This window comes from Apis laboriosa, unplaced genomic scaffold, assembly GCF_014066325.1.
Source record: "Apis laboriosa isolate Shangri-la unplaced genomic scaffold, ASM1406632v1 scaffold16_cov148, whole genome shotgun sequence".
Taxonomy (NCBI): domain Eukaryota; kingdom Metazoa; phylum Arthropoda; class Insecta; order Hymenoptera; family Apidae; genus Apis; species Apis laboriosa.
The window spans coordinates 2,657,928-2,676,345 of NW_025222129.1; the positions used below are offsets into that span (position 1 = coordinate 2,657,928).

Here is an 18,418-nt window from a genome sequence, read left to right on the forward strand (position 1 = left end):
CAAATCGCCCGCCGAGTAATTGATCCTCGGAGCGAAATTGGCCGAGCGAAATCGCGTTCCTTTTCAATTTCGCGGCGGATCGTCATGGAAACGGAAACATAACGGCGATTAACTCGTTGCGGATTTTATTTCCCCTCCCTTCCTTGGGGCTTGCTGACGCAAATCGTACGCAGGCAGATACGTGGGAGCGGAGACGGCGAGCGGAGGGCTTATAAGAGCGAAGACCGACGGTGCTCACCTACTACACTTGCTCCTGAGGACCTGAGGTGTTGCTTCGAGGATGATGATGAGGATGATGATGATGGTGATGATGGTTCGTCTTGGACGCGTCCAATGCCTCCTGCCTGGCCGAGGACAGCTTCGAGACGGGGTCCGATTCGATGTCGATCACGTGGCGATGATCGTCACCCGCGATCAAATTCCCACTTCTCTCTTGATCGATCTCGATCACGTGGTGGTCGTCGTCGCCAAGGATGAAACTGGTCTTCTTCGGCGACTGGTGTTGATCCCTGGGCCTGTGATTCTCGCCCAGGCTGTATCTTCTCGGGGAGAGGTGAGGATGGGGCGAAGGGTCGCAATGAGGTTCCGTCGATTCCACGAATTTCGTGTGCCTCGTCGTCGGATTAGTATCGTTTCTGCGAATCGAACGCATCGCGAAAGATTTTTCAAAGATTTCTTCTTCTCTCGAGAGTAAAAGGAAAGAGATATATATATATATATAGATAGAGAATACCTGGGCTCTAAATGCTGTCGCGAGGGTGATCTCGGAGGAGTATTAATTATTTGATCCATGGTTATCCTTGAGTTGGATCTTCTTATCGCGTCCCTGCACTCGCTTCTTCTGGAATCCAACGTGGTCTTGGACGGCTCCTTGTGCATCCTCCTCGCCTCCTGGCTCGGCGCTCGACTTTTCCTCAACGTCGCGTTTATATCCTCCAACACGCGATCGTAGTCCTCCTGATTTCCGGTATCATCTTGTGGATAACTCGAAGAATGCTCGTTGTCCAAAAACTTGGGCGGAGAACGAAAAAATTTATTCCATGTATCACAATTTCTCGAGATTGGAATATCGATCGAAAGACATTTTCCTCTCAAATTCGAATTTTGTTATATATAATAAAATTATTTAAGGAGGGGGAAAGAAGGGAATTATTACCTCGTTATGCGTGTAAAATATCGGCGGTTTCATCTCGGTTTGCCCGCTCTGCATGCTCTCGCGTCTGAGAGAGCCGTCCGGGCTCGTGATCATAACTGGAATCGGAGTCAACGATGTCATTGGCACGTTCATGTGCAGTCCACCGGTGGACGACGCCAGGCTGGAACCGGATCCGGTGGTCAAAGAACTGCTCGATGCATCGCGATAATGAGCGAATCCGGTGTTGCTCATGCGCTCTGAAATAATCGGACCAACCAGAAATTTTCGATTGAAATTAATTCTTTTCTCTCTCTCTCTCTCTCTCTCTCTCTCTCTCTCTCTCTCTCTCTCTCTCTCTCTCTCTTTTCGGAGCGAACAAAAAAGTAAAAGTTGAACTTATAGTTGTAATAGTAATGTTGTGTATCGTACGGTTATAAAATATATTTTTAAATGGTCGAGAAAAGATCGTAACGTACCTCCTTTCGCTCTTTGCATCGCCTTAATTTTATCGAGATCGGCCGCCGAGCACAACGGCGTATCGACCTCGTACGTATTGTTGAAAAGGGTGTAGTTCACCTCGTACTCCCCCGTCTCCTTTTTGAACGTGATTATATGTTCGAACCTGTGCCCCCATAAAATCTCAGAGGGTAGATAGGAGCTCCTCGCCTGGGTGGTCATTCCGGTCGACTCGATCACGCCTGAAATCGACGAGCCATATTTTCGTTTACAACCCTTTACAAATCCGACCTTTCGTTTCTATGCGACGTTGAAATACCTTCCAATATAACCACGATCTCGAAACGTTCGCGCAGCATATCGCTTGCCGATATATGATAGAGGGGAGATTGCTCGTCGATCTTGTGAACGATGGTCGTCGGCCAGATGAACAAGATCTTGTCCTCCTCGCCGTCGCTCCCCACTTTCAGCTCCGTTTGGAAGAAAGGTAGCAATTCCCCCTCCCTGGTCACCTGAAAGTTTTCAACGCTTGCTCTCATCGATTATCATTCGTTTCCCCGCTTCCCCTTTCTTCATCCATCGACGAGATATCGCGAGGAAGAAGAAGAAGTAAGAGAACTCGAACAATCCTTTCGCTCACCTTTCGTTTGATCATCTGCGCCCTCACGTGAGCCTCGATTATGTGGCTCTTCCTCATGTCACCGACGCGGAACATGAGGCACGGTTGGCCGTCCCTCTGACAGATGACCGCGTTCCTCGAGAACAGCAACGTCTGCGTTCTCTTCTTGGGCCGGGAGAGTTTGGCGAAAACTATGCCCACCATGAAAGCTTGCAGTATCACGCCTGTCATCGACTGGATGCATATCACGAACACCGCCTCGGGACATTCGTCCGTAGGGTGCTTCGATCCGTACCTACGATATTTTTCCCTTCGGTTAGACACTCCTTTCCCAGTTGAGAGTTGTTATTATTATTTTTTCCCCTCTTTTTCTTATAGAGAATAAACTCGGACGAATGCAAGGGAATCCAGTGGAGGATAATATTCTATGGAATCCGACGATTCTTGTCGAAGTATTTGTACGAATATATATATATATATATAGTATAAACTTACGATAATAACATACGTTTAATGACATGCGCGTTTCTTCCATTCCCTCCCCCTCTCTTAGACTTGGATCGTTCTTAGATTTTTTGAAAGAAAAAATTACGGAAGAATTGGTGGGTGGGATCGAAGGTTCATCGAACGAACGTGTAACAGTCGAGTAATTAAGCGAGGGGGAGAGGGTATCGTATCGAATATCGATACGATCGTGAAATCGGTCGTACTCGACTTAGAGACGATTAGAATTGGATAATTAGTCACCCGATCGTGTGCTGGGTCTCGATCGAGAAGAGGAACGAGCTGGTGAATCCACGAATGTTCTCGATGCAGGGGATGAAGGTCGAGTTGGAGTTGGCGTGATTCTCCGGATCGAGGTCGCCGTGGCTGTAAGCGATCAGCCACCATATCAGGGCGAAACCTAGCCACGAGAGCAAGAAGTTCATCGAGAACACCAGAAGAGTCCATCTCCATTGTGCGTCGACCAGTGTCGTGAAAATATCCTGGGGAAGAAATAAACGGATGGAGAAAAAAAAGAAATGACACGACGAGGGGGGAACGATAGATTCGAGCATTCGAAGGTTTTCTCTTTTCTTCCTTTTTTTCGCGGATCGTTAAAGGAAAAAAAAAAAAAAAAAGAAAAAAGAATCGAGATAAATTTATGGACTAGACTAGAACGAGATAGAGGATCGTAGAACGAGCGAGAAAGTTAAACAATCGCGGTAATTTTAACCCACGCGTCGAATAATATACGTTTCTAGAGAATCGGAATATAGAAGTTGCATCAAAGTGGATCCGCTATAGAACGTATATATACGACAATTTGGCAAGTAATTGGATTCGAGAAAATAGATCGAGACGGAATCAAGAATTCGCTTTATTAACGTTGAATGAAACGACGGAAAACCGTATTCTCGCGCGAAAGGAGGAGCGTAAAGGGAGCGTAAAGTCTGATTCCCGTTGGCGAAAATCGCCTTGGATCGGTCGAATCGTCGCAATCGGCCGTATACGCTTTTAGAAATATCTCAAAATTACCTGAAGGTAACGTCGTCGTCGCTTGGCGACATTTCCTTGTACGACATTGCAATCGCCGTGCTTGAAAACCACCCTTTTCCGTATTCTTCGGGAGCTGAATCTGGTCTGCCTGTACCTGAAAGCGGAAAACCTCTCTTTACCCTTTGTCGTTCCAACTTTTCCATCTTCGTTAAAAAAAAAAAAGAACGCGAACCGTAAGAAGGATCCGCGTCGGATATTTCGTTCGCTTCGAGGTCGTTTTGTTAGAAAAAGAAAGAAAGAAAAAAAAATCAAACGTCTTCTTCCTATTTCTGGTTCCCCCGAAAAAAAAAAAAAAAAAAAGAAAAATTCTCGTTAGAGAACTCGATCGACCGTTCTAAATTTGGGACCCGTTTTCCAAGAAGTTCACTGACATCTCCGCTTCTTTTTTTACTCGTCGAGTTTCCACTCGAACGAGAGCGATTGGTTCAAGATTGGTTCGGTTCAAACACACCTGATAGAAAGAAAATGTTGCGGAGCGTTGCGTTTTCGCTGAGCGGAGACGGGAACCGGCAGAGAGAGAGAGAGAGAGAGAGAGAGAGAGAGAGAGAGGGGCCTCCCACGGCTTCTCTAAGGCCGTTTAAAACGGTCGTATGGACCGGTCTGAAATACACCGAGGCTAATGCCAAAGGACATAATTCATCGGAGCATCCGTTCGACGCCAGGATAGAGCGATCCATCCTCGGGGCAATACGCCAGAAAATCGACAGACGACCGGGTCCTGATAGTTCTCCGCCTCTAAATGAATCATTATCGCCGGTATGCTCTTAAAAGAGCATAACTTTAAAGAGCATCGTGTGCAAGCCAATAATTTTCTCACCAATATACTGTACTCTCCGCTCTATACGAGAAATCATAGTTCCATTTAAATTTAAAGAGCAATTAATAGAACGTGATTATTCGTATCGAATCGCAACCGCAAATTTATTTGAAAAGGTTATATGTATATATATATATAATTCTACTCGTATTTTTAGTTATTTTTCAAAGATGAAGGCAACACAGACTCGCGAGGAATATTGCGTTTCGTTTGTCCTCCGTTATATTTTCGGCATCGCATAGTTTTCATATCTTCCTACCTATTTGTTCTCTATCGAATTTCTCTCTCTCTCTCTCTCTCTCTCTCTCTTCGTTTTCCTCGCGAGTCGATTCCACTTTGCCGTGAAAAAAAAAAAGAAAAAACGAAACGAAAGTAATCGGAATATCGTTTTATCGAGTTCAATAATCGTACACCAGCTGTCGCGAACAGAACGAGAGAACGCTTCGGATCGGTGTGTCTATAGCCCTATGCCCTGTACCCGCCACGATATGAAAATAAGTATCGCGAAACCCGACACGTCCAAATATTTGGTCGATTTTATTCGGATCGCTTCCTTCGTCGATACATTCGAACACGCTTTGATATGGTAGCGCACTTTCGATCATTTGTCACTCCTCCGAAGAAAAAACGTTTCCTCCTCCGTGTTATCTTTGATGTTAAATCGATCGAGACAGAGTGTCGAAAGTATCGTGGAAATTGAAATTGTACGGTCGGTTTATTTATCGGTTGAAAATGAATCCGTGCGCGCGCGTAAACACACGCACACAAGCGCGCGTACGAGACGAACTAATCGGTCGACCCTTCTAAAGTTAACTCGGAGTCTTTCGCTAAAAATACACCGATTCCAATTCTATCCCCCCGTGAAATGTCGTGTTTGAGACGACACAGGTTCTCACGTTATTCGCGAGCTTTTGTTTATCGAAATGCGATCGCGTATGATTCATTCATTGGTTTTGGGAAAAATCGGCGAGAGGGATGAGCTATTCGATAAAATAAATAAATTTTGATTTCGATCGACGAAGAATCGAAAATAATACTGATGAAAATCACTGACAAGCGTTGGCAAGAGATTGGAAGTGTTAAGTAAATTTCGATCGAAGTAGCGAGAAGATTTCTGGCGTTAAGTGAAATGGAAGGTAAAATAGATGATCGATAATAACGTAATAATAGAGCTCGAGATTGTAGACAAATGTTCCTTGTGTGACGGATTTAGGAGGCAACCGATCGTGCCCCCTTCCAAAAAGGAATAAAAGGAACTCACGTTGATAGATAGATTTTATAATTAGACCGATATTTTTTATTAATATTACCGATATTACGAATCCTGCTTACGATACCGATATCTTTTAAATTCAAAAAGCAGAAATGAAAAAAGAAAAAAGATCATTTCAAATATAATTTGAAAACGTTCAACTCCACGCACAATTTTTCTCGAACTCTGCGATAATAATACGCGGACTCTCCTCCTCCTCCTCCTCCTCTTGACGTCGCGAAACGTCAACCAAATCTCAAATAACTTTTGCTAATGGCCGCGAATATATATCCCAGCCTCGAGGATCGAAGTAAGCGTCGATCCAAGTGATTCGAATTTCCAATTTCCAACTTCTCGTTTCCTTCAACGTTTCAATTAACCGAGTTCGGGGAAGGGAAATCTGTCCGTGCAAAGTTTCCGGGTGGTGAATTCCAGCGCGACGGCCAGACGCGGCACGCGCTCGCCTCGCCTCGCCTCGCCTCGCCTCGTCTCGTCTCGTCTCGTCTCGAATCGAAAATCCAGAAATAAGCGTGCGGAACTCGCGGAAAATTCGCCTATAAACCCGACATTTGGTAAACGAGGCACGCGCGAGTTCTAAGCCGGTCGATGCATTGCGCAGCGCGCGACCATCGATATAGGAAGATAAGCGGTGGTGGGTAGGCGCTAAAGTTGTTGGCAATGCCCGTGTGCCCTCGCCCGTTCTCTCTTTGAACTTGCCTCCTTTTACCCTCGTCCCTGATCGACTTTGTCGCGGCTCCAACCCGGATTCCCTTCCTCTCCCCCTCCCAAGATTCAACGTCAAAATTAATAAATATCGCAGGGAGAACAGGAGGAGGATGTTTCCGTTCGAGAAGATGACGCTTCTCGTTTCCTTTCTTATCCTCCTCCTTCTTCTCGCCGTGGAAATCGAACGATGAATTTTTCAGAATTGGACGAATTTTTTCGAAAGGGGATATAAGAATAGAAGATTCAATGGATGGATCGATGAATTTGACGAGATTGTAAGATGGATTTGGAGGAGTGTTTTAATTTTCAGAGAAGAGGAGGGTGATCGATCGCGAGAGAGAGGGAGAGAGAGAGTTTTTGGTAACGATTTTCTTCTGAACGGACCTAGACCGCTGTTCGATTTGGCTTGGTCGATTCGTCTGGCAAACGACGTTCTAAATTCGTGTTGTTCGGTTCAGTTTCAACCCTGACATATTGACCCGAGATGAAAATAGATCAAGACTTCCACACCTGTTCCGACTGGAAAATGCGAGGGATTTTCACGTCTCGCGAGAGGCGCGCTCCGCTTTTACGTCACTGAAATCCGAGAGGAGCGATCTGAGTTTTGACCTTGACGCTCGCCAACGATCTGATCCGGAACGATCATTAAAAAATCAACCATCTCTTACAATTCTTCCTCGAAACTGGCAACTGATTTGAGAAATCGATCGAAACGATTCTTAAGAGAAAACGAACGTAATTTTCTTTTCTTCCCGAGTGTAGAACGTTCGTCGATCAATCGTATCGATAGAAACGATCGATCGGAAAACAGAGGGGGTTTGCACGAGGTTTCGAAAGATCGACCTACGCGCGGTTCGTAAAACGGAGCGATTTAGAACGAACGAGAAAGTGGCTGCGATTATGATAACTAGCCGTAATAAACGTAATGATATAAACCGTTGAGAGAGAGAGAGAGAGAGAGAGAGATTGTTGTTTAAAGAATGTTACCGCTCGGATGGTACGTATGAGCTTTTAACTCGACTATTGGTAATCGTCCTTGATTCGGTCATCTTGCATCTTGATTTCGAGACGGTGCACCGGATAACAATCGGCCAATTGTAAACTGGACTCGCTTTATTCGCTTTATGACGCCGAACGTCATTACAAAATCTAAAAATCGAACAGAGACGAGTTCTTTTCTTTCTTTCTTTTCTCGAACGCACGATTATTTCTCGTTCCCGCGAAACGTGATCGCTAGATTGTCATTAGAAAATCTAAAAATCGAACAGAAACGAGTTCTTCTTTCTCTTCCTTCCTTCCTTACTTTCTTTCTTTTTTTCTTTCTTCGAACGCACGATTATTTCTCATTTCCGTGATCCTCATTAGAAAATCTAAAAATCGAAGTTAGAAACAGAGACGAGTTCTCGTTTCTCTTTCTTCCTTCCTTTCTTTCTTTTTTTCTTTCTTTCTTTCTTTTTTCGAACGCACGATTATTTCTCATGATCCTCATTAGAAAATTTAAAAATCAAAGTTAGAAACAGAGACGAGTTCTCGTTTCTTTTTCTTTCTTTCTTTCTTTCTTTCTTTCTTTCTTTCTTTTTTTCTTTCTTTCTTTTCTCGAACGCAAGATTATTTCTCGTTCCCGTGATCCTCATTAGAAAATCTAAAAATCAAAGTTAGAAAGAGAGACGAGTTCACGTTTCTCTTCCTTCCTTCCTTTCTTTCTTTCTTTCTTTCTTTCTTTCTTTCTTTCTTTCCTCGAACGCAAGATTATTTCTCGTTCCCGTGATCCTCATTAGAAAATCTAAAAATCAAAGTTAGGAACAGAGACGAGTTCTCGTTTCTCTTTCTTCCTTCCTTTCTTTCTTTCTTTCTTTTTTTCTTTCTTCGAACGCACGATTATTTCTCGTGATCCTCATTAGAAAATCTAAAAATCAAAGTTAGAAACAGAGACGAGTTCTCGTTTCTCTTCCTTCCTTCCTTTCTTTCTTTCCTCGATTATTTCTCGTTCCGCTAGATCGAGCGCATGAAAGGGGAATAAAAAGAATTGGGGATGAAATGGAACATACTTTTGCAATTCTTCTCTCCACGCGGTTTCCCCCGACGTGGTCGCTTTGACGACCAGCATCGACACTTGAGAGAGCGCTCTCCGTAGGCCGGACAACGCCATTCCCTCGCCCAAGTGGATCTTTCCGGATCCCGAGGAACTCGGCGAGAGTATCTTGGACGGTGACGTATCCATTTCCTTCCCCCTCCCCCCCACCCTTTATTTCACTCTCGAGCACCACCACGCGCACAATCCCCGAATTTTTACCACGAAAGGCACAAACGAATTCTCACTATCTATCGTTCACATGATCCGTCGCACGTTAGTCGGTGATTAATCATCGACTAATCGATCCCAATCTCTCGTCTCTCTTCTCTCTCTCTCTCTCTCTCTCTCTCTCTCTCTCTCTCTCACTCCCTTTCTTTCTAACGATCAAAGGTCGGTGATCGGTAAAAATAAATGCTTTGCGAATTTAGCCACGCGTCCACTTTATATATCGATATAACTATTTAAAGCAAGCCAAAGCGACGATATTTTATTATCGCGAGAGAGTAAACTATTAAGAGAAGGGAGGGGGAGGAAGAAAAACTCGACGATTCCCTCGTATCGGATGAAATAAACTGTCGTTGCACATCGTTGTATATCAGTTAATCAAATCTCTCGCCACGACGGAATTTCGCCGTCTTAAGTTTAAAGGTTTCTCGAGGGCGAGAAGAGGTAGCGTTATGCTGTCAAGGCGCGACGAATAAAGAACTCATCGTCAGAGCCAAATATCGCAGCCCGTCCATAGCCACTGGAAAATCCAGATCAATCTTTTGCACCACATCCGTTTCTCCGCTATCTCGCCTCGTATCTCTTCGTCCTCGCGGATCACCTTCACCGATTCGAATCCCTTCCAATTCTCTCCTCTCTCTCTCTCTCTCTCTCTCTCTCTCGCTTTATATCTTTCACCTCACAGCGGATCGCGCATTTCTGATCGAACGATCTCTCGAATCGATCGATCGATTGCTCCTCTCCTTCTTCTCGCTCAGAGAAACAAAAGTACTCTCTCTTCGAATGAGGAAACGAACTTCTTTCCTTCCTCCTTTCTATCTATTTCCTTCTTCTTTTTCGACAGAGAGAGAGAGGGAGGGAGGAAGGGAGGGAGAGAGAGAGGGAGGGAGGGAGGGAGGGAGAGAGGATCCCGATTTCCTGGAGCAAGCAACTTTCACGAGGTCACTGATTTACGCACTTTGCCGACTATTTATAAGAACGGTCGCGTCACCGGGTGAAATCATTGAAAAAGATGGAAGGCGGCGCTGAAGAAAGGAAAGGGGCGAGCGTACGGATCGAAATCCGGTGTTTGCCGGGTCTCGTTGAACGAACGACGGGTACGTCGAGGAACCGTGGCTCGACCGACACTGAGGCGATCCAATTTTGACCCTTGCCGTACACGATTTCCCTTTTGTCTTTGCACGCAAGTTTGGCACCGTTCACGGATCGGATTCGTTCCATTCGCCAGAGATGGAGCCTCGATGACACGCGACACCCGCTCGAAAACGAGTCGTTGCACCGTTTCGTTGTAACGCCGCCTTTGTCGCGCCCATGTTTCCGACCGAGCTTTCTCAACTGCTCTTCCGCTCCCTCCTCTTCACGCGCTTCCAATTTTCTTCCAATTCCGTGATCCGAATCGTCGATCAGAGTTTTAAATTGTTGACGAAGATGTTATACACATAGTTTCGAAGATATTATAATTTTGCGAATAGGACGAATGATAGAGAATCGTTTCAAGTTGAAAGATCTATAAAGATTCTGTGCAACGTTGATTCGCGATATTTTCTTTTCTCGTATAATACGAACGAGTTAATAACGAAATTTTACAAAGTCGAATTAAAAAAATTCCTTCGAACGAAAATAATTAATTCGATAAGAATTTTACGAATCATCCCGAGGTCAACGAAACGGTCGAAGACGTCGAACGATTGGGAGGGAAATAAATCGAAAATTGAATCCATAATGCATTTCTTCGATACGAGTCGACAAACTTGTATATACAACAATGTACGAGAGAAACAAAGTTGTATTCGGTTTATTCCTTCCGGAGAATGGAAAATGACGAAAAAGAAAAGAAAGAAGAGTAAAGGGGGAGTAAATTAGGAGAGTGAAGAAGCTATTCAACGTTTTATCGAATCGATGAATCTCGTGGAGATTTTTATGGTGCACGCGTAGACGATGATCGGACGCGAGGCGTCGAGGCGTCTTCCGCAATTAGGCGCTTCTATTCTCGTATCGAAAAGCAGGATTTCTGCCGATCGTGGCAGGGAAATGGGAACAGGGCGCTATTTTCGCGGGGTCACGTATTGTGATCCAGTTTTCACCTCGAGCGTATTTTTGACAGCGCCTCTGAAAATCGTTTCGCGCAATTATCGCTCCTCTCCAATAGGGATCGGAGGATCGATTCCAGATGGAACCTCCCGCTGTCTTCCACTCGTCACGTTAATTATTTTCGTGTTCATTCGTCCCGTGTACGTGTTAAACGCGCGATATATTAAAAACGTTCCAGTGAATTATGCATTATGTTTGATAATGGTGTTTAATGATCCGAGAATTATTGGAATTATCGTTATTATTATTATTATTATTATTTTTTTTGGAGTATATTAGATATTCGTTTGATACTATGAGCAAGATGCTTTTTTTTTCTCCTCTTTTCTTAAGTATGTTTAACTTTTTCGAATATTTTTTGTCGCTTCTTGGAACATTCTGAAGTTGTAACGTAGAAACAATAGGATCGTTATGAAGTGAATTTATTAACCATTTCTCGCTTGTTTCTTCGTAGGAACTTATGGTAATAAAGCTCGTGTTTATAGCTTTCGTGTGTGTTGAATAAAATAACAGAGTACTTACAGGGAACGAAGTAAAAAGAAATAGCATTTCCTTTTGAAACCAAACGCTTTCATGTTTCGATGTATATAGTTTAGAAAATATCGAATGTTTTTTACTTTTAATATTTTATACGCATACACACACACACACACATATACGCATATATATGTATATATATTTATTATTTAACCAATGAAAAGACTGATGTCGACTAAAATACTCGAATGTCGACTAATCTTAATAACGAGTGCGACTACTTTTTTTAAGTTGTGCAATCTATTCTAAATATCGCTAGTTACTAATTCGTACATTTAAGTTTTCTTCCATTTAAAACTTAAGATAAGAAATATTTTCGATATCGACATCTTGCAATAATTGTATATTATGTAATTGTATATTATATTTATGCAGATTGTTAGTTTCAATAGAAAAAATATTGCTGTCGTTGTTGTTGTTATTGTCGTTGTTGTTGCTGTTATTATTATTGTTATTATTATAGAGAAATGATCGTTTAAATTAATCGTCGAAAACGCGAACTCGTGGGTTCGGTGAGATTAACGATTAACGACATAAAAAAAAAAAAAAAAAAAAAAAATAAGAAAAATTCACCTGCTCAGCAGAGGACCGGATTCTCCCTTGAAACTGATCCTGCTAAACGTCCTTCTCTGAAAGTTGGTCAGGATTCCGCGTTTCTGCTTGTCCCTTCCTCCCTCGTCCGCGGAGTCATCGCACACTTTTACCGGAACAGTGGTCGAAGGGACCGTCGAGTTCACCAGCAGCTCGTCCAGTGGTACTCTGTTACTGTCTCTGATCGTATGCTCGCCCAATTCCTCGTTTGTTCCTTCTTTCCTCGAACAATTCTTTTCGCTCATTAGCATTTCGTTGAACGATCTCGATTTTCCCTCCTCCTGTGTCTCTTTTCCTCCCCCTGTATTTATATATATATATATATATATTTCCTTCCCCGGATGTACGAAGAGAAATATTTCACCTCGCGTCGCGTTTAACGTTTAACGTTTCAATCCTTTTTTTCCGTTCCCTTTTCTTTCTTTCTTTTTTCTTTTTTTTCTTTCAAAAAAAAAAAAAAATTATCGCACGGACGCGATTTTAAATTTTTCCCGCTTTTCAATGCGGCAGATCGATCGAAACGCTCGCTTTATCCGCGAGCGTAACGCGATCATAAAAGTTTGCACGGTGATTTTTTTTTGTTCTTTTTTTTTTCTTCTCCCGGCTGATTCACAGGTTGTAAATCCAACGATAATCTGAAACACGTTTTTCAACGTCGTAGCGCAGCAGCATCGCGTATGTAGTATGCGTCCAACGAATTTACGATCCGTAATCACCAAACTCTCTACTCCACTAACTCTTCTTCTTCTTCTTCTTCTTCTTCTTCTTTTGTCCCGCCCCTTCTAAATTCAAATTCATCCTTCCATCCTTCGCAATTCTTGCAATAATACGCGCCGAGCGTATTACTTTTACTCGAGGGAATTATTGCGCGATGCGCGTAAACTTTCTATTGGGAAAACTCGTTAACACCATCGATAATGCAGAGAGTCATGGAGAAGCGTCGATAGCACCATCGTCGACAGTTTGCGGGGAGGGGGCGCGGAGCGGCGGCGGGGGGAGAGGGAGGGAATGTTAGAAAAATGACGCGTACCGTCAAAGAACGTCCCTTCGTTTCCAATGCTTCAAAACTTTGAAATCAAACGTTTCACAAACGTTCCAAGTTCTACGGCCACCAATTTCACGCATCGTGCGATTTCTCGTTTTACTATCGTTCTGCATGCTATCGTTTATTCTCGTCTTATTCCGTCATCCATTATCACTTTTCCGCATCCGTTGACCATCATGACCACGATAATATCATTCTCCCCTCTTCTTTGTTCACATGTGCACAACAGTAACGTGATTCAAACGAGAGAAAGAGAGAGAAAGAGAGAGAGAGAGAGAGAGAGAAATAGAGAAGCAGAGAGAGAGAGAGAGAGAGAGAGAAGAATCAAGATATAATTCTAATCAACTTTTCCACTTCGAAGGAATACTCTTACGCGTACAACCGGTCCGAGATTCCTCTTCGTCACGACTCAACGACGGCACGTTGGTGTAGAACACATGAGGCGAACAACAAGCGTATTTGTCCAGTTGTCGGTGTTTCCGTGCGCAGATTGCACGCTATTTCCAGCAATCGGGTACACGAGGTACGGCTCCTCACCATCCTCGTAAAGAGGATCATTCATAATTCCCGGGGACAGCTTCTTCCGTTCCGTTCCGACCCGTTATCCCGTGCACCGGTTAACCGTGCACCTTAAACGTTGCATAAGAATTCGTCCGCGTGTCACATTGGTCTCGTATCGACCGCGATCACGACCAGCGAGCTCCTTTTCCTTTTCCTCCTCACCCTCCTCCTCCTCCTCCTCCTCCTCCTCCTCCTCCTCCTCCTCCTCTTCCACCTCCTCCTCCCTGTTGATCCTTCGATCCTTCGAGGAGGATACTCGAGGAGGATCCTTGGATCCAGGCGTCGAAGCACTGACCGATCGGTGGCTTCGGAGGCCGGCGAAAACTCGTTCGGAACCTGTCAACGCGAGAACCACTTCTGAGATTGCGTGCGCCGCGGTATAAGCGAAAATAATCCACGCACACGCGCGCGCTCGCGCTCGGACACCCACACTTGCTGCGGGCCGAATGTGTTTAACGCTATTTCGTTGGATACTTTACGAGTATTGTGCACGTTGGATAAATGTTGTAGAAAAGCACGCACGAGCGCGTGTATCAAACGGCGAACGCGCGCCTCTGTATTTGCGCGTGTACGTGTGGGAAAATGCGTCACACTGACACGCGGGTCGCATGGAAATAGAGCCGTGTACGAGCATAGCGGCGGTAGAAAGACTTGACATGTGGGCAGAGTCGGAGATAAGATTATGCCAGGTCGCTATAGTCTAATGTTTTCGACGTGGATTTTTATTATTGTAATTGTCCGTGGTATACTCTTCCCCCCTTCTTCCCCCCCCCCTCCCTCCTCTCGTTTTTTCGATGAAAAACTTCGATATGTACACGGTTATGTAGAGGTTCGCAAGCCCGTGGCTGTTGTAAGTTTGATTGGATGGAAGAGAATTTTGCCACGACTGCGTGGATTGGCAAGAACAATTGGATTGTTGTAGGAAAATATTTTTATAGTCTCTGCGGAGTAGATATTTTTAATACGAATGAATAGAAAATGGACGAGTACGCGAGAGAATCGTGGAAAATGATTTCTACGCGATTGGAATTGACATTTGTTTGATGAGTAGGGAAAACGAACGATTTATATGCGAAAACCTGTGAATTTTGTTTATTACAAGAGACTTTGTAGTTAACACGTACGCTCTCGATGTGATGGAATTTGTTGATTTGTAGCAAACGGTTGGTAAACGGTTGTTATTCAGTAAAGAAATCAATCCGATAAAACTGGTAACTTTATTTTTATTTCGAAAAAATTTTCTTTCTCGTTACGAGCAACTTTTTTGCTCGATCATGTAATTATTCACGTAATTATAATTTATCATAATACAATAATCCATACTATTTTCGTTCTAAACGTTCTTTTAATTCTATTCATTGCTTAGAAGAATTCATTGCTTAAAGAAAAATTGAAGAAAAATATCGAATTATGGAAAAAAATGAAAATGAACTTTATTGAATTTTTTCGTCAATATCTACACTACTAGTGGCAGAAATAGAAAAAGGAGTGCTATGTACGCCTCCTCGTTCGCCAACACGTCAGTACATGTCACACTACATTCTCCTGACTGGCGTAAGCGGCACAAGTGGCTTTATACATATGTATGCAATGTAAATAAGTGAGTATGTAATGTAAACGGTGCGCAAAAATACCCGTAATACTAGATTATTGCTACGACGAGGTACCAAAACACATTGCCGATAAGTCTCAACTTATTTTAATTAGTTTCCGTTAAAAAACAAGATTGCAGCATAGGTGATGGTGATGAAAACGTTTTAAGTGGAGATTGAAATTTAACTCGGGCGAAAAGACAGAGTTATTCCTTTGTGTGCTATTTCCTTTTTTAACATTGTGTTTGATTGAATTTATTGGCATCGTTATATTACCGTTTTTTATCTCTTTTCGATATTTAAATTTATGAGAATATAGAAATAACATCTTATATTTCGGTTTACAATTTCAAGCGGTTGTACAAACGAAATGGTCAGATGTCTTTTATCTTTTAATGTAGAAACTGGTTACTACGCTCTGGAATCTCATAAACGGAACGAGTTGAATAAATAATAAAAGACCCGAGTTCTCGAATGGAGATTCAGAGCGTGATATAGTCATTATTTTTGTTGCAATTATGAGGATAAATATTTTTCATACAAACAGCATTCGTACATCTGCCGCCATCTGGACAGACGCCGTACAGTCTTGCAGATGGCGCAACATGAACAGTTTCAGTTTCGAAACATTAGAATTTGTGGCAGAATATTCGATTCAAAGTTTTTTGTGAGAAAAAGAAAAAGTGTGAATGATTATGAAACGTTAACGAAATTGTTTGAATTATAAGAAATCGACGACTTGATAATATACACGGGAGACAGTTTTATAATATTACTTTAAAATTACAACATTTTCGCAACTCAAGATTCAACAACTCTACATAAATATACAAGTGCATATATACAATATTGGAAGAGATTCAAAGAATATAATTAAAAGAAGACGAGACTAAAGTTAGTTAAATTAACATAAGTATTTATTATCTAAAATTTCATCATTTTATACATATATACATATATACATATATATACATATGTTTTATACACAATGTTCCTAATCTTTAATGATATTTCTAATTTTAAGTTCCATTGAAAGAAATGCTTTCATGTTAGGATCTTGTATTTTGTCCATGATTAATTTTTGTACATCTACGTCATTTTCTTTGAGAGTAGCACTTAATTTTTCTGCATATTGAATCCATACACAATTCGCGCATCCAGACATGCAACAATTCGTAGGTTCTGATAAATCATCTATCGAGAAGTCGTTGTTATTTTCATTATTTTCAGTAATTTTTTCCTCGGATGATAACGTTGATGATGTTCCATAGACAGATTTTTTAAAATATTTTTGTTGACAATTAACTCTTTTATTTTTGATAATTAATCGAGAAAATTGAATTAGGTTCATCACTATTTTATCACACCTTGTAGTTTTACCTGATTAAAGAAAGAATGAGAAATACGTAATAAAGATAAAATGATAGAATCATTGTTATTTATGTAATTAGCGTTTACAATACAATAAAGTATTTTAATGAAATATACGAATTAACGAATTTATAGATGATTAGTTCAAAATATTTAGTAAAATATCAAAAACTACTTCCTAACCTCGTTGGTCACTATAATCATAAACAATATACAATATAGATTTAAAATCCAATATATTTTTTATATTAGATGTGTAGATAATTTTAGAATCTTCTCATCATTTTACGTTATCCATTGAGTTCGAAATAAAATTAAATTTAAATTTTAATACACGAGACATATTAAAGCTAATAAATTAATTATAAATTTTGTGTTTATTTTATATTCAAAATTGTTTAAATTGTTTATTGATTTTATGATTAAAAAATTACTATTTAACAACATTTTGAATATGAAACATCATCGCGCGTCATTTATATTTTCGAGTAGACGAATGTCGACCACGTGAAAATCGTGTCTCGTTGTTTATCGAAATTCGAAATGGGTCGAAAAATCCCAGGAAAAAAGCACAGAGGTGTGAAAGATCCTTTTAAACAACAGGCAAAACGTCAGGCAGAGTGAGTTGTGCATTAACTATGTTTTATTCTCGAATTTCTTACATAGATTAGTGAACTGCCTATTATAGGTTAGAAACAAAAATAAATGCACCGCCAAAAGATGTGAACGAACAAGCTATACCGAAAAGTTTAGAAAAAATAATAGAGTTAAAAGAGGCAGTGAAATTGGGAAAAATAGGTAAAATAAAAAAAAGGAAGAAGAAGAAAAATAATCTTATATCCGTTGGTAAACAAGAATCTAAGCCTTTACATCCAAAGGCTAGACCAGAGAAAGTTGTTCCTATATTTCAACAAAGGCCTGGGGAAACTGAACAACGATTTTTACATAGAGTTAATCGAGATACGCAAGTTTTCATTAATGAATTTGCTTTTGAGAAAAAATATGATGTTCAAGTTAATCGAAATCCAGAAACAGGAAACATCGAAGGAGTTTCAAAATGTGAACAAACTGAATTAGACAAAATTGAAATGTTGAAGTCGAGTCATAAAAATATTAAAAAAAAAAAAAAAAACAGTGATATCAATAAGATCAAAATGACTAAAACTGAAAAGAAGAAGGAGAAATTGAAATTGAAGAAAGAGAAACAAATGGAAGAAAAATTAGACGAATTTGATAATTATAAAGATCAAGTTGAATTTGGAGAAGTGGTTCATGAACCACCTCAATTAAAAATCAAACCAAAAAATGCTAATACTATAAATACCTCTAAAGTATGTTTTTTAATTTAACAATACATTTTTTTTTTATTTTTTAATGCATTTTTAATATTTTTCAATATTTTTTAAATATTGATGAAAAATTCTTTAATTTTTTGCTATAGCCTGGTAGAAAGAATCTTCTTCTTTATTCAATGCTCAAAAAGAATGAAAATTCAAAGTTGGAGAATCCTAAGAAGAGAATGACTATAGATAGATCAGGAAAACGTAAAAAATTACCACTTGGAGAAAGGAGACAGTTAGAAAAACAACAGAATGATGTTATAGCAGCATACAGAATATTGAAAGCACAAAAATCTGCTGGTATTAACTAGGGTATGTAAATGATTATAAAATGTTATACTTTTATGTAGATTTTTTTTTTTATATTGTTGTTTTCTTACAAGATTGCTATGAATCGTTTTATTGTAATTGTGAAATTTACTTTTATTTTAATAAAATGTACAATTT

The 18,418-nt window shown here is 40.9% G+C and overlaps 2 protein-coding genes across 13 annotated transcripts in view; one reads left to right on the plus strand and one right to left on the minus strand.

Moving 5' to 3' along the window:
- The window catches only part of LOC122711265 (inward rectifier potassium channel 4-like), a 27,427-nt gene extending 12,493 nt beyond the window's left edge, over positions 1–14,934 (minus strand). For 2 of the 11 annotated variants that reach the window (XM_043929851.1, XM_043929850.1), the window contains exons 1-9: positions 12,045–14,931; positions 3,729–3,843; positions 2,958–3,196; positions 2,232–2,505; positions 1,911–2,103; positions 1,612–1,833; positions 1,157–1,392; positions 734–1,011; positions 239–635 (exon numbers count right to left, since the gene is read on the minus strand). In XM_043929851.1, coding sequence (XP_043785786.1) covers positions 242–635; positions 734–1,011; positions 1,157–1,392; positions 1,612–1,833; positions 1,911–2,103; positions 2,232–2,505; positions 2,958–3,196; positions 3,729–3,843; positions 12,045–12,313 — 2,220 coding nt within the window. In that variant the 5' untranslated portion in view covers positions 12,314–14,931 and the 3' untranslated portion in view covers positions 239–241. The other 9 variants (XM_043929848.1, XM_043929849.1, XM_043929853.1 and 6 more) reach the window with 9 other exon arrangements.
- A 397-nt stretch (positions 14,935–15,331) lies between these two features.
- LOC122711268 (coiled-coil domain-containing protein 137) overlaps positions 15,332–18,418 on the plus strand; it is a 62,229-nt gene continuing 59,142 nt past the window's right edge. The window contains exons 1-4 of one of the 2 annotated variants that reach the window (XM_043929862.1): positions 15,332–16,154; positions 17,124–17,251; positions 17,320–17,962; positions 18,073–18,283. In XM_043929862.1, coding sequence (XP_043785797.1) covers positions 17,175–17,251; positions 17,320–17,962; positions 18,073–18,282 — 930 coding nt within the window. In that variant the 5' untranslated portion in view covers positions 15,332–16,154; positions 17,124–17,174 and the 3' untranslated portion in view covers position 18,283. Of the gene's footprint in view, positions 16,155–16,842; positions 17,252–17,319; positions 17,963–18,072; positions 18,284–18,418 lie in introns of those variants that run through there. The other variant, XM_043929861.1, reaches the window with a different exon arrangement.